The sequence below is a fragment of the Colletotrichum scovillei genome, assembly GCF_011075155.1.
Source record: "Colletotrichum scovillei strain TJNH1 chromosome Unknown Contig00007, whole genome shotgun sequence".
Lineage (NCBI taxonomy): Eukaryota > Fungi > Ascomycota > Sordariomycetes > Glomerellales > Glomerellaceae > Colletotrichum > Colletotrichum scovillei.
In genome coordinates, this window is record NW_023336265.1 from 2,842,757 (window position 1) to 2,870,147 (window position 27,391).

A 27,391-nucleotide genomic window follows, 5' to 3' on the forward strand; every position below is an offset into this window, starting at 1 on the left:
TTGCCATTGTTGCAGCCCAATAGTGTCTTGGGTAGCAAGGGATCGTTTCTATGCCTCGACACTATCCCTTCAATGCAAAGCATCTCTCAATGTTTTCCGCATTATTTCCCCACCAGTGCGCCATTACTGCTCCGGTTGTACCAAGAAAAATAAAGATGAACAGGAGATTGGCGTTAAAGCCGGTGTCCAAAGCTGCACCACTGATGTATGCCCATTTGTTCCAGAAAGCGCGACGATAACGGTAGAGGTAGAAGTTGAAGAAGGTTCCGACCAGGAAAGTTGTAAAGGGCCCAGTACTGAGATTTCCGTGGAATGTTGCCGCGCTAGCAAAGAAGATTGTTGAGTTCCAAAGATCGAAACGGGCTCTTGGAAACTTCTTGTGAAGAAGCCAGATAATGATCGGTGCTATTGCGCCAGCAGGGAAGCCGTAGAGCACAGGCTTGAAAAAGGAGGATGCGAAGAGCTTCTTTGGCCCCACAAGTGCGTACTGGATACCGGCGGTATTGTAGCTCTTGAACTCTTGGCCAGTCCATTGTCCTTGAGGATCCGCGACTCGACCACTCACGTAGTCAAATTTAGATGCAATGACCCAACGCATAACGCCGTAGTTGATAGGGAGAGCTATCATATTTGCGATGATCTGGACCCCAATCACGTCTCGAGGGGGAAGATGAAGGTAGTGCCCAATCTAGGTTTCGTGTTGGCGTCACTTTGATCAAGTGATTATTGAGAAGAACACTTACCTTTTGGTCTTCCAGAACAATACGAGCGTCGTACCAGACGTTGCCAGAAATAATCCGATAGGCTAGCTGGCCAAGGGGATGGCGCGACGATCCCTTCGCGTCGATCATGTCTATAGCCGCCGTCAGCCACATGTGCCTCGATATACCATGTTACAATAGCCTTGGACTAACAGCCGTAAATAAGTTCGTTGAAGAACCCAACCTTGATCGAATAACCAGACATCGCATAAACCAGACTCATAGGCAGCATAGCAGCGCCGCCAAAACCCAGAGCGACGAAGTAGGTCCAAGTCGGCATCCAGACAGACTTTGTGGCGACAATAACGAGCAAAATGCCAATGGGAATAATGGTCAACAAAACCCATTCCCTTATTGATGGTGTTTAGCCAAAGTTTCACTGGATATCTTGCGTATAGAGTCCCGAGGGATGTGAACTTACCAAAGAGTGAGGCTCGGATACTGTTGGATAATACGACTGAATAATCAAAGTCAGCAAATAGCTCTTAGCATCTCGACATATTAACCAACCTCAACCTATCTTGGTGATACTCTCCCTCTGCTTTTCTTGCTTTCCAGATCTTGACTACTTTGGGGCCCAGGAATAGGCCACACCAAACAAAGGAGGAAATGTACGATGCGTACCACTTTGTTTGATTAGCAGTTTCGCATGCAAACAACACTCGAAAGGTCGCTCACCATGAAGATTTCCCATGTGTACTGAGCCCCAGAGTACGCCAGACCAACCTCGTGGTAAGCTGTTTCATTGACATGCTGAACACCGCTCGAGTCCGTGTAGACTGGATCGTAGCTGTCAGCACTCACAACAAACCGTTTACATGACTCTCGATGGATTGTTGTCTTACTCAAAGATTCAAATGGATAAGAGGAGCCGTTCTTTTGGAACACACCATTCGACATAATGTCGTACGTAGGGGATCCCCATAAGTTGCCAAAGTAAGCAACGGGAATCAAAATCCATGTCTCGTGAATAGTTAGTACAGAACATTGAAAAGAGGCATAGAACCTACTGTGATAACAAAGCCAACGAAGATAGTCACTTGAACACTGTAAGGATAAGTAATGACGGTGGACGTGATGTTAGACCAGTTGAGTGTGATATTGAGGAGCCCAATTCCTCCACGGCCGGCACCAAGGAAGTTGACAGTGTGATTTCGACTCGCAAACCAGCATAGTGGAGCAAGAGCAGCGACGAAGGGAAAAAGATACTCGGGAAGAAATTGCCAGAGAAATGTGCCCAACAGAATCCACCAGAACACCTTGATAATATTGTTAACATGGTACAGGATTGGCTGACGCTTCTTTACTCACCCTCATCTGTTTCTGGGAAACACTTTTGTGTAACTCAGACTTCCCTTGCATGCTCCTATACAATGTGACCTGTTGAAGAGACAAAGGGAAGATGAACTCGGGATCATCAATCAGAATCTTCCGAACTTTAGTTTGTCAGAGACTATCGTCAACAGCACAGGGTGATTTAGTCTTACCCATTGCAGCGAATGAAAAACCCAGTAGAGAGGCACCCTGATTGCTTTTAGTATTCAAGCTTCAAGTCCTGATTGTTCAATCTCACCCATCCGAAAAAGAGTGCAATAGCTGGATTCATTGTGATGCCGTAATACAGTGCTGCATTGGTTGGCAAGTAAGCTAGTCATTGATATTAGTTGGAGCTGGAAGTGGGTGCGGCAGAATTTGTCATAAGTAACTTACTTGCCCACTGGCCTTGACTGCCCGCGTTGGCAGCAATACCGATGATTGCATGTTCTTTGATGGAGAATGGCCCAGGGTTGAGGGAGAAAGAAAAGCGTCCGAGGGGCACCGTATAAGCAGGTAGAATACGTGCCAATAGCCGACCAAGAGGAGCAGAGGCTAAAATGACGAAGAACACAGGGAATGGAGCCGTTGTAGTTCGAAAACTGTTTGCTATCAGCAACAGATCAGGCTGCTTAATGGAGATGGGCGATTTACTATGAAAGCTGCGAAACAATACTTCCAGTTGTGCAAAAGATTGCAGAAAGAAGGATTGCGCGGAAGGTGAGCACTGGCAAAGTTGGGTCGTCTTCGAATCCAACAACATTGCGTACAAGTTCTGGAATGTTAACGAACTCTTCAGACTTGAAGTCGTACTCGGGCTCTGAGTCTTCGGTAGACCCTCTCTTGGGTCCGTTTGAGCCATCGTCGATACCTCCAAGGAATAGCTTTTCCGACGTCTCAAAAACAGAATCAACAACAACCTTCGGGTTGGTTGACTCTTTTGAGTCGTTCAGAGTGCTATTAAGTCAAACCCCCCACTTCCTGGCACCCCCCTGTTTCTGGCACCCACAAAAACGATGGGATCACAACCCAACCTCCTCATTACTATTAACTATTGATCCTCAACCACACCCACTACAATACAACTGCCAGCCTCACTAGGGCATTCAGAGTCGCTGGATTCAGCCGTAATAACCTCCTTTTCACCCGCTTCGATTTGAGCCCGATGGATATCCCTGATGTTCGCAAACTTCGTGTTGGGATCGATCTGAACAGTCTTCCTCTTCCTAACTGCAGCGTTGGTAACTTGAGCCCTCAGGGTGAGCCAGCTGCTGGGCAGCTGCCAGTTGCCAGGCCTGCTCTGTGAAGCCTTTTTTCACCTTCCTGAACAGCAGCCGTTGAGTGCTGGTATCATTGTCGAGTTGGGTGTATAAGTGCAGTTGACCGCTGAGCTCTGCCAGCTTCCTGGGTGTCGACCAGACCACTGCAGAGGAAGCAGAATCCCATGGCTCAACAGGGGTAGTTTGTTGACCATTATGGCATCGCTTTTTGCCCCGACTGGTTGGTTTGGGTGTGGTGGGCTTAGCAGAAGGCTCAGGTAATACCATAGGGTTCATCAGGGGCTTAACCATCGCTACAGGGTGTAGACCAGTCCACTTCCAACCACTTCTGATGTTCGAGACTGATAGACCAGCAAGTCGAGCCTTCTGGTAACAGTCCAGGAAGTTCCTTTACCTATAATGGTAGAGTCGTTCCATTGAGACAAGTAACCGAGCTCCTTCCGATAGGCTGACTTAACAGGGCTGAAGACAGACTGGTCAAGTGGCTGGAGGACATGAGAGGAGTGTGGTGGTAAGAACAGTAAATGGATATTGTTAATATAGCAATTCCACATGAAGTCTGTCGTCGTATGACTCCCATGCCCATCCACAATCAACAGTCGAGCCTCGCCCTCAGCCTCGGGCATAGTCTGTGGGATAAACACCTTCTAACCATTCAATGGCAGTTAAGTCTGTAGTCCAGCCATTATCTGTTGCTGTAAACTCCCACCCATCGTATGGAACCAGATGTAATGGAAACCACTGTTGTTGGACCGTCTTCCCTTGAAAATGATAAGAGGACGAAGTGCCCTACCCAAGGCTGAGATACACTCAATGATAGAGACCCATGCCCTCGACCCAGGTTGTTTCTTGCGAACAGACGTCGTCTCAGCCATGCCCAGCACTAACCCATTAGCTCCTGACCCTCGAGGATGCCAGTCTCATCCATATTATATCTGTTGGCTGGTTTGATGTCCTTGATCTCAGGGATAGCAAGGAACTTAAACCAGTTCCTAATGACCTCAGTAGATGCCCCATTAACGCGTCTAGAATCGATGGAACGACTTCTCTGAACCTTAATGATAGGTTCCTTCTCACGAAGGCATAGATCCAGCCTTTTCCTAATGGTTTGGTATCCCCAGCAGCAGCCAGAACTCGCTCTGCGAATTCCTTCACCTGTTGGTGCGTTGGTGCGAGGCCCAGCGAAGCCTGAATGCGAACCCATTGTGCCAGCTTACTCTCCTGGTCAGGAGACAGCCTCTGCCAGTCAGCAAAAGCCACTTTCCTAGTCTGACCACCTTGGAGACGTAGTTGGAGGGTTGATCGTGGTATCTTGACTCTTGCCGTTTGAGATGTCCTCGAGAGCCTGACGAAGCTGATCTTCGGTATATTGAGGCATTAGATATAGAAGAAGGTATGTGCAAAAAATGAGCCCATTTGGACTCGAATTGAAAATGTTGTGATAAAAGGAGGTTGGGGGTGGGCATTGCGTTGTGGTGGATTTTCGCGTTTTTGTGGGTGCCAGAAACAGGGGGGTGCCGGGAAGTGGGGGGTTTGACTTATCCTTTTCTTCACGTAATTGAGACATGGTTAGATGCTGGCATCACCGAACTCAAAATGTAAGTAGGGTTCATAATGCGACGCTTGCGACAAGTATAAGTAAAGCGACCAAACCCCCGCCGATTGTTCACAGGGAGGGAGCAGCATGCAATTGCGGATCTACGTGATGTGCTTGGGAACAGCGTCGTTGCGTCGCCACCTCGGTAATGCAAAACCTCTTCTAGTCGGGAATAGCTTATCGACGCCTTTGATTGGAAGTTTCCCAAATCTTATTGGAGGTTCATCTGTATTCGGGATAGACTACACAGAGAACTATCCTCCAAAACCCGAAACAGCCTCCTAGACCAATGATTCCCTTGGGCATGCTACTGGCCCCAAGGGTACAATTTAATCCCAGCAGACGTTGGATGTGATGTTGGTTGCAGTTGGTCTAGCGTCGGCTAATACACCCTGGTGATTCTACCGACCGGCATCGGAAATAAGAGGAATGGATGAAAGACGTTGATGCTGCATGCGAGGCCTGCATTATCTGATCGCGTTATCAAGGCGCAATGCAGGTGGAGTATGTCGAGATCGACCAGTGGAAGCGGAGGAGACCCGACACCTCCTCCCCAGGTTTGATAAGAACGCATCGCAGACATAAGCAGACCACTGAAAACATAACCTTGAAGACATGGTAGCGCGGGCAGTTCTGACTTTCGAGGCAGTACGCCCGGTCTCCCGCCCTTGGCGCATGGGATAGTCTTGCTGTAGCTCTGCGGTTAGATATCATTCCTTCATCACCTGCCGTTGGAACGACCTTGGCAACGTGAAGATAGCTTGTCAAGTGAGACCATCGGACGAGATCCGATAGCGCACTTCTAATGCATCTTCAATGTAACGTGATCTACTGAGACGTTGCGAACAATGGCGAAGAAGATAGCCATAGATAGCTTAATCCCACTCTTGCCTGCAAATGTCTGTCGACGGCTTGGCCCATGATCTTCTGCTTCTATATGAATGAGGTCGTACTTTTCTATCAAAGCCTAAAAGTCCAGCTACAGTTGAGGAGAATCGATGTTGTAGCCAAAAACCTGTGGTCAAGTATCGCTCCAAGATGTATAGCGTCCATACATCATTGCTCAAGGTCGATAGAGGTCTGTGTAATTCACAACTAAGTCTCTTCGAATATTCCAATAATGGTAGCGAGAGGCCACACCTCGAAGGATCATTGTCTTGCGGCAGGAATATGTCGTGCGGAGAATTAACTCATGGAGTTCATTCAATATTGTAGATCTCCAATTCTGCGTGATCGTTCACAATCAGGTGGACAATGCGTAAAAGTGCCAACCTGAATATCTTTATATGTGCTTGGGTATCTATGTTTCTAAACTTAAAGCAGCTTCTGTGCATCTACAAGTGCTTCCAGCAGGTGTTACATTGAACGACGTGATCAATCTAGACCATGTCTAAGACGTGTAGCCATCAGCCCTATCGACTGCGGTTGCCTGTGCCAACTTCGCGTCATCTACACTAACAGTGGGAAGGTATCCCTGAGGGTTGACACCACCTCCGGTGATGGCCAGTCCATCGGCAGTCGAGTTGACACCAATCGTAATCTAGAACTTCTCATTAGCACATTTTGGACTCCAAATTCATTTGGCAAGTCATCCACTCACGTATCCAACGAGGCCATCCTCAATGTTGTCAGTCAACTGGCTGACGCTGATGACAGCACTGTACCCGTCGGCGCTGGCATCAGAGTACAGCGAGTCTTCCTCGTTGGTAGTACGGTTCAGCGTCGTAAGGTGCTCACTGTACGGGCTGACAGCATACACCTGGCTCAGGAGGTCCTCCTCGAAGAAGAGCTGACCGATGTGCTGCACCTTGCTGGCGGAGTAGGACGTGCCATTCGCAATGTTGGTCTGAGCAGTGACATGAATATGAGTCGTTCTGGTGATGTAATATCCGGGGAACTTTGTAAGGAACTCCACGACACCGTTCTGGTCGGTCGTCTGGATCCCGCGCAGGAACGTCTCGTCGTCCGTGGTGCCGTCCGTCCTTTTAGACCAGTTGTCCAGGAGCTCTGCGGTGTTGGGGTCGATTCCGGTGAAGGAGGAGTACGAGCCGGTGGCGTTGCAGTTCCAGATCGTGAGTGCTGTACCGACGAGGGGTTCGCATGTCTCAATGTCGATCACGCCCATGTCGAGATAGAAGTCGATACCTCCCTGCGTCTCACGCAGATCGTGACGATGGATTTCTCCATCGACGCTGTCGCAAAGTCAGTCCCCACATCAACCTCAAAATCGAACCCGTCGTAGTTGACTAACCCATAGGGTCCCCAGACGGTGTCAGGAGCCAGAACGCAAGTGTCGTTCTGAATGGTGGTGTACTGCAACGAGTTCCGGGACATCAGGTCTCGGGTATCGACATGGCCGTTTTGCATTCGGCGGGCTTGCAGACGAGCCGCTCGCTTCGCAAACATTTCTGCCTTGCGCTTCTCAATCGCCGCGGCGCACTTGTCGGTGCTTCGGCCAATGAGCTTTGCCTCATGCTTTGCTTGTTCGGCAGTGAGCTTCTCTGGGTGAGCGAGGGTGGTCCCTGCGGCCAGGGCAAAGAGGAACAAGTCGGTGAACAGCATGTTGAAGATGGGTATACTCCGTAGTAAAGCGAGGGTTTCTGACGAATGAGAGTCAAGTCGTGTTTAGACTGTGCGATGAGAGTGAGGTCCTAAACTCCGCATCTTCTCCCGAGGATTCCATCATCTCTTATACGACAATGCCTTCGCTCGATTATTTCCATATTCTGTTGTCCATCACCACTTTTGGCATTGCTCGGGGTTCTGTAGCCATCCGCTAATCAAGTTCTCCTTAATGGCTTACGTTACGAAGGCTTTGATTGGAACAGCCCCTTGCGCTGCTGACGTCCACATCTACGTTGTCGGCCGGGAAGTGGGAGAGTTTGTGGAGTTGAGGCTCTAAAGAGGAGTATAGCGACCGCAGTCGCCACGGATGCCGAGGTCTTGGCTACGGACTACCCGTTGAATTTCCAGCTTGCATTCGTACATACTATCGGTCGTAAGACAGAATGATGGGTATTGGCGTAGAGCTGGTATTCAATTTAGGGCTGAGCTCTTTAGCATGTTGGTCTTATAACGGGTGTTAAGGATCTTCGCCTCCTTTCCGCGGCGGCTGTGCACTGGCATACGCGTAGAATCGCGGAATATCTCCATTTTTACCCGTTTAGGCAAGTTCTCGGCGACCACCATATCGGGTTTTGATGTAAGGAACAGCAAGTCTTCTGAAATTTCGGACTTTGCCCGAGCTTGCGGAACAAGGAACTAACACGGCATTGTTCAAGACCGATGTTCTAGAACTTAGAAGACTAGGAATCAGGACGAGGGAGCAACTGTAACCCCAAAAGGATCTTGACACTTGATGAATTGGGTATTGGTATGGGTGGAATGGCAATGCGCGCTATCCATCGAGATTTCTACTCGGTTATTATGTCTCATCGGGCACGAGTTTCTTTCAACCGCGTCGAGTACGTTCAGAACAAATATAAATCGTCGAGCCCAAAGACGTGGAAGCCGTCATCTCCGAAGGAGCGGCTCAGATATCTTGATATCAAGGGAGGAGAATACTTGTGAAGAGATGACCGTAAAATGCATCTGTCAATATCACGCATGAGCGATGAACTATTTTGATCCTCTAGAGTAGGTATGCTACAATATACATGGACTGCGAGTGACGTAGTGTGGACTATTTGTGGCGCATCACGGCTCCCACCTCCTTAACGCGTCATGTTTAGGGAGGTGGGCGTCGCGAAGTGGGATGTCGAAACGATTGACTAATACAGAGTCGACTAAGAAATGCATGAGGACTTTCACATTCAAGAATATAATGCCGACTCCCATAAAAAAGTCTTGAGGATGGTGGACGCCCTCTCTCGTGTTTTCTGGTCGACGCACGGTCAAGAGCTCAAAGGAAAGTTACCTTCAACCCGCTGGGCCCGCTCAGGCATGCAACTTAACGGACGAACCGTCCCAAATTGCATGTACACATTCACTCCGATCGTCAGACCTAACAAACTCAAGCACATGAGATGAATTAGAAGAAAACCTTGATCATAGACATGAAGCATCGTGGAAAAGAACGGAGGATCATTTACCTCCCGAGACTTCCTTCCCCAGATTGTTCAGGTTCTAGAGCCAGTGCCACCACCAGACCAGGAAATTAAGAGGGCCGTGAGAGAAAGGGTCGCCTAGGAGGCTAAGTCTGCTAAGCTTGCTAAGTGAGCGACCTGAGACACGGTAGAAGTGATCAGCTTTGGCTGGTCGCAACCTTCTTTTTAGACTTAATTTGGGTTAGTTGGGTCTGCAATTTTGTAATGAGTCGGAAATGCGACCGGCCACGTTCTTGGTGGGATGAGGTAAGCTTGAATGAATTTCCGCAAAAGAGTTTCTGCTTCGCAATTGTGATGACTTATGCACTCAGAAACCTTCTTTATCCCAATTTCCAATGGAAATTGGCTGGCCTAATCCCGTGAAGATGATTCCTCTATCTCCTCCAGCTTCAATTCATACCGGTCTTCAATGGAGCTGAAACATCCCAACGAGGGTCCCGCCGAAGACGCTTCTCTATTTTCCCATCGGCTAACCAAATCAGCCTTCACAAGAATAATCATAGTCCAGCCACAATACCTCTGTCTCTTCAAAACTCAAGGTCACTCTAACGCGACTAGATAGTAAGGCCATACCCCGCTATGACACTTCAACTCTTGGCAGCCGACCTAAACCCAAATCAACCATCGTCAGCGTCTCTACATTGCCAAAACTGGCGTGCCTGAGCAAAGCCAAGTAGTTTCGCCGTTCCCGATGTAGGACGCCAGCTCTGGGGCACTAACTCATGATTCTGCTTTTCGTAGAACCGTCACTCTTGCGGTACATCCCGAAGTAGCAAGGGGGGGACGCGGGAATGAGATGATGCTCGACCAACGACCGTCCCATGTTGACCACGGCCTGATGTCTGTGTGTGCCCGTCGACGGCGGCAGCGCTTTGGGTTTATGTGAGCGGCCAATCAGGTTGATGTTCTGTTTTAGAGTCCTAGAGGTAGTTCAGGCCGGTCGACGCGAGGGTATCGTGATTATCTAGGTGTTAAGTAGGTCCAATTTGTATATGAAGCGTTCGACATCCCATGTAGTGGCTGGTCACACTCTCATCCTACCTACACAGGCAACTCTGTGCAGGATTTCCATTTCTTTTCAGTCCGTCTCTTTCTAATCCGTCGTTCTTTAGCATCAAGTCATTCGTTATTTCCTAGTATCATCTACACTCGTTCACCATGCAGCTCCCACCGAGAGCAGTGTCCCTCGCGGCACTTCTCCTCCCCCTCTTCGCATCAGCACAAGACGCAGACAACACCCTCAATGTCTACCAAATGCCCGCCGAAGAGCCCGCGCCCTCGGGCCAAGTCCACATGGGTTGCTACCAAGAACGCACCCGCGGTACCGCCCTCATCGCAACAGACCAGGCCGGCACCACCGACGTCTCCACCTCGCAGGGCACCCGCTCCGACAAGATGAGCCCGTCGACCTGCGCCACTTACTGCTCCCAGTTCAAGTCCAAAATGTACGGGCTCTCCCGAGGCACCGACTGCATCTGTGGCAACGCCCTGCGTGCAAACACCCAGGTGGCCCCGCTGAGCCAGTGTAACACCGCTTGCCGCGGTGACGACGGCGCTTTCTGCGGCGGCGTCAACTACGTCAACGTCTATGGCCCGGAGACGATGATGACGGCCGCAGCGTCCCCATCCAAGGCCCAGCACATTGGGTGCCAGCGCATGCCCGCGCGCGGCGACCCTCTGGTCGAGTACCCCAAGCTCCGCTCCGCGCAGATGACGGTGCAAATGTGCCAGGACCACTGCGGGCTGTACCAGAGCAAGTACTTTGGTCTCGGCGGCGCCGGGCGGGATTGTTTCTGCGGCGACGTGCCGAGCGATCGCGGCAACAGCGGAAGCAGCTTTTGCAAGACGGCGTGCGCGGGCGACAAGGGCGCATTCTGCGGCGGCGGGACGGGCGCGGCTGGGTATTACAACTTGTACCAGCTTGACTTTTCCCAGTTCCAGAGCATCGGACAATGGAGCGCCCTGGTCAAGTTCCCGGTCGTGCCGGTTGCCGTGGCTTTGTTGCCCAAGACTGGAGAATTGCTGGCGTGGTCTTCTGGTTGGAGGTTAGTTTTATGTTTTCCTTCCGTAACTGCCGAAAGCTTGATTTGTTGATCAGGATGGACGAACTAACGACGACCAGAAACCGCTGGACATTCCCCGGCAACGGAAAGACGTACACCTCGATTTACAACCCGTCCAGCAAGGAAGTCACTGAGGCCCTAGTCGAAAACACCCAGCATGATATGTTTTGCCCGGGTATCTCCATGGACGCCGATGGCCACATCATCGTTAGCGGAGGCTCCACTGCCGCCAAGACGAGTATCTTTGATGAAGAAACCAATTCTTGGGCTGCCACTGGCGACCTGAAGATCCCTCGTGGATACCAGTCCAGCACGCTTACTTCTGACAACAAGGTCTTCACCATTGGCGGCTCGTTCCGCGGTGGTGCCCAAGGGAAGCACGGTGAAATCTACGACACCGTAAGCAAGGAATGGAAGAAGCTCGATGGGTGCTCAGTGACGCCCATGTTGACCCAAGATACCCGTGGCTCTTTCCGGGCCGATAGCCACGCGTGGCTTCACGCATGGAAGGATGGATATGTGTTCCAGGCAGGCCCCAGCAAGGCAATGAACTGGTACTCCACGCGGGACTCGGGAAGCGTCAAGGGTGCTGGAAATCGAGGGAGTGACAGCGATGCCATGTGCGGCGTCAATGTCATGTACGAGTAAGTGGTGCCCGTCCTCCTATCGCCAGGTCTGATCGCTAACAAAAACTCTCAGCGCTGTTGCCGGAAAGATTCTCACCGTAGGAGGTGCTCCTCGCTACGACGGCGTGGCATCAACCGCTAACGCCCATGTCCTTACCATCGGTGAGGCTGGCGGTGCTGTTGAGGTTGAGAAGCTTGAGAATGCCAAGTACAACCGCGGGTTCGCCAATGGTGTCGTGCTTCCCGATGGCAAGGTCTTCATTGTTGGTGGTCAGAGCCGTACTGTACTCTTCTCGGACGCCAACCCGCAGCTTTTCCCCGAAATGTGGGATCCTGCTACCAAGAAGTTCACTACGGTCAGTTCATTGAGAAAGCTTACAGGCTACAGCGCTGACTTCCTCCTAGCTCAAGTCACACACTACCCCCCGTAACTACCACTCGGTAGCCCTTCTTATGCCTGACGCGACCATCTTTTCTGGCGGCGGTGGTCTTTGCAACGGATGTACCGCCAACCACTTTGACGGACAGTTCTTCTCGCCGCCCTATCTCTTTGAAGCTGTAAGAAACGATGCCGAAATTTTGGACTGTATGGTGAGCCACAATGCTAACTTAGCTACAGGACGGGCAAACTCTTGCCAAGCGCCCCGTCGTTTCCGACATCTCAATCTCCGAGTGCAAGGCCGGCGACAGCTTCACCATTACTATGGATGAGGCGGCGAACTACACCTTCTCCATGATTAGGATGGGCACTTCGACACACGCGGTCAACACCGACCAAAGACGTTGCCCTCTGGAGGCTCAGGCCAACGATAATCAGTACACGGTGACTGTTCCCGGAGACGCCGGTATCGCACTCCCTGGCTACTGGATGTTGTTTGCTGTGAACGAAGCTGGCGTTCCTAGTGTTGCTAAGACTTTCAGAGTCGCAGTGTGAAAAGGGTGAACAACCGCTCGATTTCTGCAAAGGGAGTTAGGAGTACGATGCTTGACCGTATAATGTCCATATGTTTGGTTGTACCACTACTTACCTCAATATCTATAATATTAATTGACAATAATCTTTTCGATAATTTCCAGTATCAATATACAGGGGATCGAAGAACGTTCCTTGTGCTGCTGGGGTCGGTCGAATCGCCGAAAGAAAACCGGAGGCACCAGAAATCAAACCCCACCGCGGGCAAAAGCCGTGGAGGGCCGATCCCGGGCCCCGCACAAGCCTCGATCGGATGTTGCTTCGTTTCTGCAGATCCGTTCTGTGCGCGAAACGGCATCCGTTGGTTATCAAACTCCTCAAGATATACGATGCCCAGACGAGAAGTCCATATGCCGGGCCGAGACTTCGACATGCTGACATGTAAGAATGGCCGAGTCGAGTTTGCGTGACAGCGGGCATTGATGAGCTCTCCGGCAAATAGGTGGCTCAACGCATTCTGGAGAGCGAAGCATCTGAATGTCTCGGCCAAGAATGCGGGTGCGGCTCAGCAAGGGTCCCATCAACACGAAGCCAAGCATGCGTAAGGCGCGGGGAGGAATGCAGGAAACCCGCAATCCTTCAAGTCAGCGTGGTAAGAGTCCCCACCTCGACGCTGACTGAGGCCCGAAGACATGCATTTTTGGGGTCTCGTTCAGATTGAGCTTGATAGCGCCGAGGCAGTGCTCAGTGCTTACAAGCTTGACGGATGGGCCTGATAGGATTCGAAGCTGAGCTGTGGCCCCAGTGCGAACCGCCTGGATGCCTTTTGAAAAGGAATAATCGCCTGCTTATTTCTGTTTGAAGTCAGGGGCTGTCGCTAGGTGCCAAAGCCGGCAAAGTTGGGATGTCTTATGCATGCCACTGAAGCGATTGCTAGTCCAATTTGTTGTGTCCGTAGGGGCTCATAGAAAAACCTGATGCCCCCGACAATAATGGGAGTGAGTGAACCCTTAAGGGAATGTCCTTGTCCGCATCCGTTGCAAAATGGGCGTGCCTTGCCACCGTTGGTCGTCGCCTCGAGGTGGGCAGGATCTCGGAGGACCTATCAGTGGAGGCCTGTACGGTAAGAGACCCGTTTGGCAGGCATTGCTCGTGATGCGGGCGAACAAATATTGTGATACACTTTGCGCAGGTAAAAGGGTCATTCGATCGGTCGTGGGCGTGGCCAATGCATGGCGCGTGCGGCTGGGATTTGACTCGTGCGATGCATCTTAAGAAGGAGTTGATTGTGTGATTGTGTTGGATTTCGCCCTTGGGACGTTGTAGAGTCGGGTTTGGAGGGTTAGCAGAAGGTGGAGGGGCGCAGCCGGCGGCCAATCATGGACAGCTGGCGATTGATTGTCAGCTTGACTTGCCAGGCGGAGCGAAGATACGTACCTTATCCGTATCAGCCTGCGCCCCGGAGCATCAGGTCGGGTTCACCTCGGGCGGGCATGTTGCATGGTGGGGTCAATCGGGCAGCTGAAGCAATTCAGCCATGGAAAAGCGCTGCACGCAGCACCACCGCCGCACTACGATCATCCCAGACCTGACCTGGCCCCAAACACCGCCGTCATTGTTCGCAGGGCAAAGTGGGCTGCTGTCTGGAGCTAGCTCGCTGCTCCAGCGCATCTGAATGCTGTTGACTTTGTATGAGCCACCGCCAGTCTAGACTGCTGGACATTGATTGTCTGGAATCTTGGCGTTGTGTTGTCTAGTGGTCAACATAGGCGAGTAGCGTGGTGCCGAATTTTGTTGACTGAACAGAGATTGAGCTTGATTCCGTTGCTAGGGCAAGAGCGACCGACCCAGGCCATCAAGCACCCAAATCTAGGGTGGTTGTCGCATGTTGGGGTGACACGGGCCTATCAGCCGTTGCAGAGGGCCACATTCCTGGCTGGTCTTGACATCACCGGCCAGGATGGTGGACGCTTCGATGTGACCTTGGTTTCCCAGCACATAGGCACAGGCATTGGGATAGGAAGTACTGGCACACTGGGTCTCGAATGGGGATAGGCTGGCACGCTGGCTGATCTTGGAGACAGACTCGAAAGCGGTTGACGTGTGTCGCATTGTGTCAGACGAATAGGCTTGCAGGCGGGAGCCAAAGAGATGACAGCGCTGAGTGACTTGCGCAAAACATGCGTTGCAGGAGAATACGGGGCGACGTGGAAGACGGGCTGCCGTTGGCGCTTTCGTCCGGTCATTGCGTCGAGTGTTTTCGAGAAATTTTGCGAAACAGCAAGACACAACGGTCAGCGACCATATCGAGCACGAGTACGACAGCCGCTAAGCTTCTTCCCGGCGCTATCCACTACTATGAGGTGGTATGGTAGGCTTGACTATAGGGATTGTACTTGCTGAGTGCTTGGAGTCCCAACTTTTTCCCAGCTTGAACTGTTCGGGTGCGACTGGGTTGAAGCCTGATAAGGCGGTGGTGTGGGAGGTGTTGGTGCGGAACAAGGTGCGTGTTCGCAGACAGTAGTGTAGACGCAATGGACGGACTGGTGTTGGGATGGGATGGGATGGTCTGAAGATGGTGTGCATGTCGTTGCTTAATGCGCTCGGTGGGTGTCGTCAACGTGCACCCGTCTTGTCTATGCGCACGTAATGAGGCTGATGGACGACATACTCCCCGCTCGCGATGTATCGACACTCTTTGAAGTCATGCTTGATAGACGCCAGGCAAAGATTCGAAAGATGGCGGAAGGAGTGGGTGTTGAAGTGACAACCGGCCAACTGTCACTGTCGGAGTCCGATATCAAGGGTCTGGCCGATGAAGAAAGGCGAATCAGGATGCCATGGGGCGCCAACTGTGACCTCATTAGCCTCATGTATTCGTGCGGGTTGTTCTGTTTTTAATTTTACCTTTTTCCCGTACATGATACAGCAGCATCTCCCGACTGCAACGTCTCTGACCGCCCAACAGGCCCATGACGGACCGCCGTGGTCACGGGTCACTGGTGTGCGATTCGGCTTCAAACGAGCTGTTCCAGATACTCTTAAAAGGTGGTATTCAGAGAGAGACACTGGCGACACTGTGAAGAGACAGGATCAAAGCTGTGTGGTCTCTGTGGAACGAACGTAAGGAAGGTAGGTACTTAGTGTACTACGTACTTACCTTGGTTGGGTGGGTGTTGAACTGCAGTGCAGTGAGGTGCGCAAGAAGTGGCAGGCAAAGCCCCTGGGCCCCACCAGTGGCTCTTTCCAAGAACAGGGTGCGTCCCACGCTGCGGGAAAGCGCTAAACGCAGCTTCCCCCACTGCTACCCACCCACACGAGTCTTCTGATCCAATCAGATGACTCAACTCATAGAAGGTACCGGGGGTGTTCTAGACCAGGTCACCAGCATCTCCTGGTCCGTCCAACCGCACAGTTCCAGCCTGGTTCTTTTTTTTTTTTCTTTCTCTCTCTCCTCGGCCCTGACTTTTGGGATCCCAGCTTCGCTTTCCCATTTTGAATATCCCCAGCCTGCGCAATTCGCTTGTTTCTGCTTCTCCCATGTTCATGCTGCACTGCACGTCTTGTTCAGTTTCTTGACCGGGGTCAAGCACTCTTCCTGTTCCCCTCCGCCCCATTCTGCATTCTCTTATCAGCCAAGCTCCCGCCGTTCGTCTGCCTTCTCCCACGAACCTCTGGTCCCTCTGCAGATACCTACGCCTACGAATCCCCAGGCGAACAAGACCTGACGCCCAACCGCTGTTCGTCCAGCACCAAGCGTCTGCTTCCTGCATACGTCCTACAAAGTCCTATTTCCTAGATACGGATACCTTCTGTTAACGACCCTTTACGAACTTGACGAAACGAACTCAACTTCTTCGCACCTCATCTAAGCTCAGCTCTGCATGCAAGTGCGCTGACGCAAGCTGGTGTGGCGAAGACAAACTGCCGCCGTCAATACGAGCACCACACCACCAACTAACTATCCGTACGCACACTGCGCTACCTCCGCACACTGCGGCGACTCCATCCTACTCGGACCCAATTCCTCGACACAGCCTCCCAGCGACCGTCCATTCTCACATCGGGAAAAAAAAGCTGCTGTTCGACCCCTCCACCGCTATCGACCTCGAACTCCTCTTCTCCGATCCTACTATTGCACTCGGCATCTCGAGCACTCCCCTGTCCACAAGAAAGACGACTCTTCGACCCGCCTAAGCTTCGCCAAGATTGTTGACATTCGCCTGATCTCGATAGCCAACAGCCCGCGAAACGTCAAATCACACAAACCGAGTCTCGACTTACTCCTACCGATTGAGGGTTTCTATGCCTAACGCCCTGGATATTTTTGTCAACACATCTACCCCCGATCTTTCATATCGTAACTAGATTAAGCGAATGATCACGAAAGTCGAATAACAAGGGCCCCTCTCTTCGATACATCTCCCCGGCGACCAAGTCGCCGGCGTACCCAACCGCCGCAATGGAGCAATCCGCGGAAATGTTGACGGCGGCGCATGAGATATACGCACGGATGGGCGGTTCAACTGGCGATACTGCCACGAGACCTGCCTCGTACAAGGCCATTGGTATTTCCTTGGCTGTAGCCTCCGGCGCATTTATCGGAACCTCCTTCGTCATCAAGAAAGTCGGTCTTCTGAAGGCCAACGAGAAATACAATGAAGCTCCCGGTGAGGGCTATGGCTACCTCAAGAACGCCTGGTGGTGGACGGGCATGACCCTGATGATTTTCGGCGAGATATGCAACTTCGTCGCGTATGCCTTCACCGACGCCATCCTCGTTACCCCGCTAGGCGCCCTATCCGTTGTCCTGACTGCCATTCTATCCGCCATCTTCCTCAAGGAACGCTTAAGTATGGTGGGCAAAGTCGCATGTTTCCTCTGCATTGTTGGCTCTGTCGTCATTGTCATGAATGCGCCTGAGAATTCTGCCGTTGCCAACATTCAACAGATGCAAAGCTATGTCATTCAGCCCGGGTTCCTGTCCTATGCCGGTGTCATCCTCGTCGGCAGCGCCATTACCGCGTGGTACGCAGGGCCGAGATGGGGCAACAAGAATATGCTGGTCTATATCTCCATCTGCAGTTGGGTTGGAGGTTTGAGTGTTGTAGCAACGCAGGGTCTGGGTGCGGCAATCGTGGCCCAGGCAGGTGGTGAGGCTCAGTTCAACAAATGGTTCACCTATGTTCTGCTGGTCTTCGTCATTGGCACTTTGCTGACAGAAATCATTTACTTGAACGTGAGACTACCTATTACCACATGGCTGAGAAACGCGAGGCTGATCGAAATCACAGAAAGCATTGAATCTTTTTAACGCCGCCCTCGTCACACCAACATACTACGTCTACTTCACCAGCACAACCATCATTACTTCGGCAGTGCTCTTTAGAGGTTTCAAGGGCACTCCCACTGCTATTATTACTGTGGTCAACGGATTCTTGACCATTTGCGCCGGTGTCGTGCTCCTCCAACTTTCCAAGTCAGCCAAGGATGTGCCCGACACCGCAGTCTTTGCCGGAGATCTTAACCAGATTCACACCATCGCCGAACAAGAACAACCCGAGACCGAGCCCAAAGCAGATGCTATTCGTGGAGCTGCTGCGATCGTGCGTCGCTTCTCCTCCGCCAGACAGAAGATGGAAGAGGCCGAGTTCAAGCGATTACAGGAAGAGAAAATGCGAGAGTCGCTGGAGCCTGTGAGCGAAGATGGCCAGCCCGTTTACGAATGGGACGGGATTAGAAGGCGGAGAACTATGACGGTTGGAAGTCGAAGCACCAGAGGAACGATACGATCGCCTTATCCTCTCTCGCAAGCCGGTATCCCTCACACGCCGACTGTCATCCCTCCCGCTTCTCCTCAGGCCCATCCACCCCTCGGCATGTCGCATTTCCCCACTGAAGAGGAGTTGGCCGAGCACGATCGGCCTTCCTCTCCCGGTATGCTTTCAAGCATTGCAGGTACCATCCGAGAGCGAGCACGTAGTGTTCTGTCGCCGAACCACCCCCAGTTCCAGGATCCAAGAGTTCAGAGCCCTATGCATCCAGTTCCCTTGACAGAAATCGCCGTATCCACGATCAAATCAGACGATGACCAGACACCGTACTACGGCAAGAGCAGAGAGCATGTGTACGGGCTTCCAGCTGGTGAACATGGCGACTTGGAATATGCCGGTGCTGCCGGCGTGTATGACCAGCGTGCTGTGTCGCAAGGTAGTGGCTTCAGCGGCACCAGCTCGCATCTCGCACCTACTCCACCACCACATTCAGCGAAAAGACAATTTTCCTTCTCCAACGTCTTCAAGAGACATCACGCTGATTCACCGCACCACGAGGACGATCACCAGCAGCAACATCCGCAGCTCCGACCCACCAGCCGCTATGGCCTTGGTTCGCGGGGTTACTCCAGTCCGCAAGTCAAGAACGCTACTGAAGAGGAGCGACTTGGTCTTGTAAAGGGAGACTCTCGCTCGATGCCTGCCTTGCAACGCTATGATGACGAGGATGATGAGGAGGACTCGTTCAATGACGACAAGTTGAGACATGTGGACTCGAGCCCGAGCCCACCGCAGGCCTCGAGATACGGACGCGGTATCACGACGCCGCCTAGGAGAGGAAGTGATGGACGTGATACGGACTTTGAATCCGAGGCACCTACACCGCCCCCTCATCGGTCACAGCCTGGCGGTGGCGGTGGCCGCCCTAACGCATTCCTCTGAGCGTATGATTAGCATGATTTTGGATTGATTCAACGCCGAATATGACATGACGTGGAAGGCTTTCTGCTTGGATGCCTCGGGTGTTCTTCACCTCTGTAAAAGTAATGGACGAGTGGGTACATATCAGCATTGGGAGAGGCCGCGTCCTCATGGGATGGATAGACCATGGGAGGTCAACTGTAGATGGGAGAGAACAGGCTCAGTAGCCTGCAACATGAGCAAGGCCATTGTTGGCTCATCAATACTTATATAAAACACAAATATAAACACGTCAATCAAACATCCTTGGCTCCGACTTGCCATCAATATTAGTGCTTGCAGACTGGACAACTTTTCTCGGTGAGCGCATACAACCACGACGGTCGACTTAAGCGGGAAGAGTGCCTGCCCTGCTACTCCTCAACTGTGGTGGGCTACAGGGTGTAGAAGCATGGCATTCCTAAAAAGTATGGCCAGAAAGTCAAAAGAGTTCACCCCCCCGGTGGCGAATGGGGACTACATCTCTGGCGCTCATGCTGGGACTCGAACACGGGACCTCTGAGCCTTCACCGATTAGGCTGTTCGTGGACTTCAACCACTCCACCACCCAGCCAGTTTTGACCTGACCCCCGAGGGGGCGCCTGCTGGCTGGTGACTGGAATGGAAGGAAGGGGGTGTATATGGGCTTGTGGTTGTTGTGTATTGAGGTTGGAGGGATACGGGCGAAGGGGTTTACGTGATGGCTGGCATCACTTGTGGAAGGTGCGGTCCAGCCACTGACTCTCGAAAATATGTGTCGAAGCTGAAGTAAGGTATGTAGGCACAGCAGGTATCGTAGGCTCGCAAAACGCACATTTGAGAGCGTAAAGGAAAAAGAAAGATGATACTTATGCTTCACGGTCTGGTTATGAAAACAAATTTCGGCGTGTGAACTCGGCATCCGTTTCCTCGTCCCCTCCGACGAGGATTAATATGTTCCGGATTAGGTAGGCAAAGGATCTCGAGAGAGCTCTACAATCATTTTCGAGTAGCACGAGTAACACAAAGCAAGGGTAGATATTCTCCTTCAATGCTATGGCCATATGCTCTTCACTCGTATGCAAGGGACAAACGCAAACAGCTGAGCAAACTTGGTGCAGCTCTACATGTAGAGCTTTGCATGAAGCTCTCCGCACAGAGTGTCGGTATCTGCACCCAGGAGCTGGATTTGATGCAAGCTCATGTACGTATAAGAACATCACAGTGAGCTAACTGAGAAAGATCTTTGATAGAGGCTGAGAGCTGTATTGATGTTGCCTCCTGTACATCATTTGGCGTAGAACCCTAGCTACGTCGTTTAAATGAGGCAGTCTCTCCGCGCCTTTCAATGTGTTGAGCAAGGAAAACTAGGATTTCACATATATTCATGTGCCTTGTGGCCACGCAATGGTGAGGTTACGCATTTGTGGTCAAACTCTAGGAGTGACTTGCATCCTTACTACCCACGGCATACAACTTCCAAGTTGTGCCTTAAATCGATAGACACATGTACATATAGCTAGCTATCTGGAACAAATTTGCTGAGATAGCGATGTTGAAACATAACATGTCTTCACAACTGGACTGGGTGATTTCATCAAACCAAGTAATAGCCTCATCAACATAGGAAAGAGCGAATGAGTTATCCTACATCGCACCTTCCCTCTTAATCACCTTGAGTATTCGCCTCCTTCACCTTTGAGCCTCTTGAATACCCTTACTGACCGCCTCGCTTGATAATTAGCTCGTTACCCCTTCCCACACATCTCATTATTTCATAGCTTCTGGGAGACAATTCTTTTCTTTCCTCTACACATCCCTCCAACCCACACTCTTCTTCCCTAGGCACCTCAAACCTGGAGATTTCTTTCCCCTTACTTCACGGAACAAAAGCTTTTCAATTTCTTTGTTCTTTTCACATTCTTCACAGTTAACATTCTATCCTCGTTTTGCGCAATCAACAACTTCCTTCACGCAAGTTCACCATCCTGCTCCGCCAGAAAATATGGTAGCTTTCAGTCTCGCCTCTGCCTCACCCGAGGGAAAGGGAGTCATGATGGGCATCTTCTTGCTCATTGCACTCTTCCTCCTTGGTGTTGACGGCGCTCCGGCTCAGGATGGCCGAGTCATCCCGCTCGAGTATGACTGGGACCCCGCCAACCCTCCCCTCTGGACCATGCGCCCTGAGGATCGTGAGCGCTTCCTTGAGAACAACATCTTCAACATTGGCAAGCGCGACAACAAGATCGGTAACTTCACCTCCATCACCCCTCTCAACTACACCTGGGACCCCGCGAACCCGCCGCTCTGGACCATTCGCCCCGAGGATCGCAACGGCTCTTCCCATGCCAACACCAAGGCCAGTAGCGAGCAAGTGAATGCCGCTTCCGCCGAGCCCTGTTCGGACAAGACCAAGCCCGCCACGCTCTATTACGAGTATAAGGCCGAGGACTGTCCCCCCAAGAACAAGTTCCTTTCTTTCAAGGAGGGCATGATGAAGTTTGACACATGTGCGAACTGGAACACTGGTGGCGATACGAGATGGTGGAACGACGGATGCACTTCCTTCTGTCAGCTTCGTGAGTCCAGATCTGATGAATCTTATTGTTTTCAAGTTCCAAGTTGTCTTGCTCAAATATATGCTGACTTGTCTTTTCTAAATAGGAACCACTTTCGAGTGGGCTCAAGAAGTTCCTTTCCCAGGTTCCGACTGTCATTCTCCCATCAAATGCGGCATGACTGATTCTGAGTCAGTCGGTTCAGGCTGGAGTGTTGGTGCAAGCACCAAGCTTCAATTCCTGAAGGCGTTCAAGGTTGGTGTCTCCGGCGGTTGGTCTCACAACTACGGCCAAGCGAAGGGCAAGAAGTGGGACATCGAACTGGAGGCGGGTGAATGTGGCTACTTCACCTTCGTTCCTGTCAAGAAGGTTGTCTGGTAAGTAGAGCATCCAAAGCTTACGCTGACAAAATTGCGACTTACTTTACTAACATCAATGTTACTCTAGTGGTGGCATGACTACTGCCAGCCGAAAGCCTACATTCTGGGAATTGAACTGCTGCAACCTCGGAGACATTCAACCCGTCAACTGGAAGTCCTGCGATAACCAAATGTGGATGATCGAGGGAGATAAAATGGATGGCGAATGGACTGGACATTTGATTCCTGACGGCGTCATCATCTTCGTCTACACCGACTGCCGCACTCGTCTTCCCTTGCCCATGGAGAAGCAAGACCCTGTCTACCGAGCTCCCGGCGTGGCGCTTGCTCACAGCGTCATCGACAGCATTCAGCAAGGCTGGGTCTGGAACACGTGCTACTTCTGGAACATGAAGGTCCCGGGCAAGAGAGCGCTCTACATCCGCGGCTCAAACTTCAAGGACGGTGTCATTGGCACTTTCGGCGAGAACATCTCCAAGCTGGTCCGTTCTTGTGCTGGAGAGGGCGGAGTTTCCAACATGGAGTTCGACTGGTATTACAATGGTAAGCCCGACGACACGCCCAAGGAGAAGGGTCCCGTCTGGATGTATCAGGCAGATGTGCCTGATACCATTCGACCTGGCTGCATTGGCGAGGGACTCATGGACATGGGTGCTGTCACTCAGGACCAGTGCGTTGGAGACAAGCTCCCGAACTGATTCACTACCACGCTGATTCCAACTGAAATCGGGCAACATACGAAGCATCGGCAGTAGGGGTGGATCGATGATGATAATGAGGATTGATGGGCGATGAAGATATCTTTTCCGATGGTTCTGGCAGCATGATAGATGGCTAGACAAACTCGGGATAAACCAGACAGCAGAAGAATTCTACAACCTGCAAAGAAGTCTTCTATTACCGTGTGCGTGTGATCTGATCGTACTCGGCCGTTTGATTCTCTGATGCGCTCCGAACATAAATGCGTTCCTCGTTGTATATACTGCATAGCTAGTGTGTAGTTGATGTCAGCTTGACCGCGGATATACGGCTCAGAAGTCCGTATGGCCGAATCCGAAAAGCTGATCAACCTCGGAAAGCTTGGACAAAGCCAAGCAGAATCACAACCAGCATGGAAAGTGAGCTTGTTCTGCTTAAGAATGCTTGGAAGCCCAATTTTATCACAGAACCTTGTCCACAATCTCGTTGCGTTGAGAGAGCAGATTCTCAGCCCAAAGACATGGTTCTGACAGCAGAGAAGGACAGATGAGAGACGGTGTGTGCGTAATACATCTCTCCTCACACTCTGAGAGTTCAACCTAAAGTTTGGGTGATAACACTCATTGCCAGATGTTATTGGTCAATGGAAGCTTCCCTTGTCTTCATTTGGGAAATAGACGCACCGCTGGGTAAACTCGTCTGATATCCCAAGCAAAAGCTTCAGACAAACTTCGACGAGTTGGGCATCTTACCTTCTTCGCGTTTAAAGCGAGACCGAGCTTCCGAGTCCTAAAGCGGGCCTATTTAAATGGCCATAGCTCCGCGAGGTGTCTCTTCTACAAAGCTTCCATGTAAGAGGATCTACAACAGCTCTCTCGGGTTTTCATATCTAGCAAGAAGACCGATACCTAGTTGAAACACCATAGCCATGGCATTGGACGCACTCCCAGTCATAGTCGTCATCGGCGGCGGCGGAATCGGCTTAGCAACAGCCCACCGCCTCGGCGCAGGCCACCACATCCTCTTCGCGAGCCGCTCGCCGTCCACCATCTCCGCCGGCGCCGAGTCTCTCAAACAAGCAGGCCACAAAGTCACGACGCAGCGAGTCGACGTGACATCCTACGAATCCGTCGTCACTCTCGCAAAGGTGGCCTCGAACCTGTGCGGGGCCATCGAGACTGTGGTCTTGACCTCGGCACTCAGCCCGGCAATGGGCTCAGCAGAGATGATTCTCGCTGTCGATGTTGTCGGCACGGCAAACGTGATTGAAGCCTTTGGTAAAGAAGTTGAGATGCCGTACGGCTCGTCGGTCGTTTGCGTGGGAAGTATGGGCCAGCACATGATCCCGCCTCTCTCCCCGGCCCTCGAACGACACCTTGCGACCGCGCCGCGGACATCCCTTCTCGAGAACAAGGAACTCCACGAGCTTATCGCGGGCGTCAGCGCCACGGCGTATTGCATCGCAAAAAAAGCGAATAGTCTACGCGTTCAGGCGGCTGCTGCGTCCGAGGCGTACGCGGGAAAAGGCGTGCGGGTGAATCTTGTCGCGCCGGGGATGACGGAGACGAAGATGCTGGCGGCGGAGATGGAGGGGGCGAGTGGAGCGGGGATCAGGGAGATGATGAAGGCGCATCCTTTCAAGAGAGCGGCGACGGCAGAGGAGGTCGCGGATGCGGTTGGGTTTGTTGCTGGGTGTCGGTATGTTAATGGGACGGATGTGTTGATTGATGGGGGTTGGTTGGCGAAGTTGAGGTGGGGAGAGGGGCCGATTGTAGAGGAGATGAAGAAACATATGGCGTAGGGATAGACTATGCTGATGAGGTTCTTGGGAGGCAAGACGTTGGATGCTTTGAAGAGAGGTAGATGATCTTCCTGGAGCTCGATAGCTAGTGTTGGTAGACAAATCGAGACTCTTTCTCAATCTGAGAGTCCGTTTTCATGATCGCTAGCTAGGGCCCTGGGACAACACTCCAGTTCGACCTGTGACATGTGAGCGATGCTTCATTACCGTTCATCTACAAGTGAGAGAAAGAGTACGATGCCGAGCTCCAACGACCTTGAAACAGAACTTCAATTTGTTCAATTAATCCAATATGTAACTCCTTGGTTTTCCGTGGTTATACTACAATCCAAAACCCCTTTTCATGATTTCGTATCTTCGTTACAGACGGCTCTTGTTGATCAAATGGGCATTGACAGGCGTGACGGCCTTGCCGGTGCTCGCAAAAGAGAGAATGTTCTCCATACCAAGCCTCTCGAAACCCATGTGGGCATCAAGAGAAGCACCGGCATTGTGCGACAGAACCTCGACGTTCCTCATCTTGATGAGCTCCTTGTTGACGTGAGGCTCATTGTAGTGCACGTCCAGGCCTACGGCCGAGAGATGCCCGCTCTTGAGCGCCGCAACAAGCGGTTCCTCCTCAATGAGCTTTCCACGCGCAATGTTGATGAGCTTGGCACCCTTCTTCATCTTGGCAATCGCAGCGGCGTCTAGGAGCGTCTTGCCCGCAAACGGCGTCGCCGTCAACACACAGTCGGCCGTGGCGAGCAGCTCGTCCATGTCCTTGATGTACGTCGCGTTCGAAGACTTTTCGAGGTCGGCAGGCATGCGGACGACGTCGTTGTAGAGAATCTTCATGTCAAAGGACTTGTGGGCCTTTTCGGCGATGCGGCGGCCAATCTTGCCGAAGCCGATGATGCCCAGGCTGAAGCCGTTGGGGTTGCGCGAGACGGCGCCGAGGTTCTTGTTGGCGTCGACGAATTGGTCTGGGTCGCCTGAGCGGGCGGCAACGGAGGACCAGGAGAAGAGGCGGAAGGTGGAGAGAATGAGCCAGATTGCGCCGTCGGCGACGGATTCTGTGCATGCTGCGGCGGCGTTGCAGTAGATGATGCCTGCGTGGTAGAACTTTGGTCAATTTTTGGCTCATGATTCAATTGAGGCACTAAGAAGCCAAGCATGGTCGTCTTTATGCGCTCATGTCGCGGGAGAACCAACCTCTGCTCGCGAGAGTCTCTGTGTCAACCCAATCGAACCCAGCGCCGGCGCTGGCGTACACCTTGCATGAAGAGGGCAGAAGCGAGATCAGTTCCTTGTCCCAGTTGCCCATCTCGCCTCCCGTGTTCCAGAAGGGGCGGTAGATGGCAAAGAAGTCGCCAAACTTTTTGTCCTTTAGTGCTTGGATGAACTCGGCGCGCGGCATGCTGTATGACCGGCGGATGTCGAACTTTGAGGTGAATTCCTTGTAGAGGTCATGGTTCCACTTGATGTCGTCGCCGAGCTGGAGAACAATTGGCTTGCCCATCTTGACTGCTTGTATGCGTACTTCTGTTGTGCTGCTAGTGGTTTATGGGGTGTGAGCCTGGTATTGTCGCGAGTGAAGGGGAGGAATCGTGAGTTGAAGAGACGAGAGCTGGAGTGAACAGTCGCGCGGGATGGCCAGTCAATTGAATGAATTGAGCTTTCCAGAGCTCGGTGAGCTCTCCGCAGTGATGTATAAATCAGACGAGTCGTGCGCTCGGAATGTCTTGCTTTGCTTGCTCTACATCATAATCAGCAGGCCCCGATTGGGTTTGAACATGGTTTTGTTGGGTTTTGGCCGGCGATATTTGCCATATTCGGAGAGCTTTGGGGCAGCTCTCCCGACTCCCGGCAGCAAACCCTGGCGCTAAGTGGAACGGCCTGCAACGCCTGCGTCGAGCTACTGGAGGCTCTGGAGCTAATGCTCTCCCCCGCCCCCCGCAAATAGCCCGCAACGGCTCCATAACCCGCGGGGAATTTCAAGCTGTGACGTCCCCAGTGGCTCCATTTGCCGGTTGGTCCAAGGACGGTCAACAGCCCCGAACCCCGCCAAGCCCGAGCACCACCGCAACTTCGGACTCGGTACGGATGGTGGGATGCTCCCCATCGCCTACGGTTTGCCTAAGTTCACCGCCTGTGTTGACTTTCCGAACCTCCGTTTGACGGGGCTAAGAGATCGTGAGAAGTTTCGCGCTGAAAGCTTTGTAGTATTGAAAATCCAGCTGGCGAGTAGTCCCATCAACTGACAGTTTGGGAATCGCCACGGTGACATTGGATGAGAACAAGGCCTGATTAGAGGGAATCGTGTCAGATATATATCAGAGAACTGAAGAGAATTCTAGTCAAGTGTGATATTCTAGTGACTGTTAGCTTGTTGCTCGCCTCCAAGATCAGGTTCGAATGCTAATCGATTTTGCCATTTTTTCTTGTTCTGAATCGAGGCCACTTTGAAGAGTCTCGGGGCATATGCTTAGGTCACCTAGGCAATGCTTGTGCTGCAATATTTTTTTTTGAAATACGAGCATGGAATGGCTCAAGCCTTCAAATGTATTTGGTCGGAAGCCTCGCAAGTTTTTTCGTCGG

General features: G+C 51.8%; 7 protein-coding genes across 7 annotated transcripts; 4 read left to right on the forward strand and 3 right to left on the reverse strand.

Moving 5' to 3' along the window:
* Positions 1–61: 61 nt before the first annotated feature.
* On the reverse strand, positions 62–2,252 carry HER10_EVM0001045 (OPT oligopeptide transporter; the record flags this gene model as incomplete). The annotated part of the gene is made up of 10 exons (XM_035470806.1): positions 62–688; positions 744–853; positions 915–1,111; positions 1,183–1,218; positions 1,272–1,387; positions 1,440–1,540; positions 1,607–1,724; positions 1,772–2,020; positions 2,073–2,197; positions 2,249–2,252. The coding sequence occupies 10 exons, from the start codon at positions 2,250–2,252 to the stop codon at positions 62–64; spliced, it is 1,683 nt and encodes a 560-aa protein (XP_035331193.1).
* A 4,090-nt stretch (positions 2,253–6,342) lies between these two features.
* HER10_EVM0010058 (protocatechuate 3) lies at positions 6,343–7,514 on the reverse strand (the record flags this gene model as incomplete). The annotated part of the gene is made up of 3 exons (XM_035479528.1): positions 6,343–6,492; positions 6,553–7,144; positions 7,204–7,514. The coding sequence occupies 3 exons, from the start codon at positions 7,512–7,514 to the stop codon at positions 6,343–6,345; spliced, it is 1,053 nt and encodes a 350-aa protein (XP_035331761.1).
* A 2,634-nt stretch (positions 7,515–10,148) lies between these two features.
* On the forward strand, positions 10,149–12,681 carry HER10_EVM0005875 (galactose oxidase; the record flags this gene model as incomplete). Its single annotated transcript, XM_035475478.1, has 5 exons — positions 10,149–11,103; positions 11,181–11,765; positions 11,821–12,103; positions 12,153–12,305; positions 12,367–12,681. Exons 1-5 carry the CDS (start codon positions 10,217–10,219, stop codon positions 12,679–12,681), a joined length of 2,223 nt encoding a protein of 740 aa, XP_035331499.1. The 5' UTR covers positions 10,149–10,216.
* Positions 12,682–16,124: 3,443 nt separating this feature from the next.
* HER10_EVM0011582 (uncharacterized protein) lies at positions 16,125–19,653 on the forward strand. The gene is made up of 2 exons (XM_035481010.1): positions 16,125–17,899; positions 17,955–19,653. The coding sequence occupies exons 1-2, from the start codon at positions 17,123–17,125 to the stop codon at positions 19,374–19,376; spliced, it is 2,199 nt and encodes a 732-aa protein (XP_035331862.1). The 5' UTR covers positions 16,125–17,122; the 3' UTR covers positions 19,377–19,653.
* Positions 19,654–21,378: 1,725 nt separating this feature from the next.
* On the forward strand, positions 21,379–23,865 carry HER10_EVM0004097 (uncharacterized protein; the record flags this gene model as incomplete). The annotated part of the gene is made up of 4 exons (XM_035473751.1): positions 21,379–21,952; positions 22,038–22,308; positions 22,379–22,981; positions 23,829–23,865. 4 exons carry the CDS (start codon positions 21,379–21,381, stop codon positions 23,863–23,865), a joined length of 1,485 nt encoding a protein of 494 aa, XP_035331392.1.
* A 73-nt stretch (positions 23,866–23,938) lies between these two features.
* HER10_EVM0002548 (short-chain dehydrogenase/reductase SDR) lies at positions 23,939–24,811 on the forward strand (the record flags this gene model as incomplete). The annotated part of the gene is made up of 1 exon (XM_035472254.1): positions 23,939–24,811. The coding sequence occupies one exon, from the start codon at positions 23,939–23,941 to the stop codon at positions 24,809–24,811; it is 873 nt and encodes a 290-aa protein (XP_035331284.1).
* Positions 24,812–25,145: 334 nt separating this feature from the next.
* HER10_EVM0000440 (D-isomer specific 2-hydroxyacid dehydrogenase) lies at positions 25,146–26,565 on the reverse strand. The gene is made up of 2 exons (XM_035470223.1): positions 26,006–26,565; positions 25,146–25,902 (listed from the first exon to the last, which is right to left on the reverse strand). The coding sequence occupies exons 1-2, from the start codon at positions 26,310–26,312 to the stop codon at positions 25,172–25,174; spliced, it is 1,038 nt and encodes a 345-aa protein (XP_035331146.1). The 5' UTR covers positions 26,313–26,565; the 3' UTR covers positions 25,146–25,171.
* Positions 26,566–27,391: the final 826 nt, after the last annotated feature.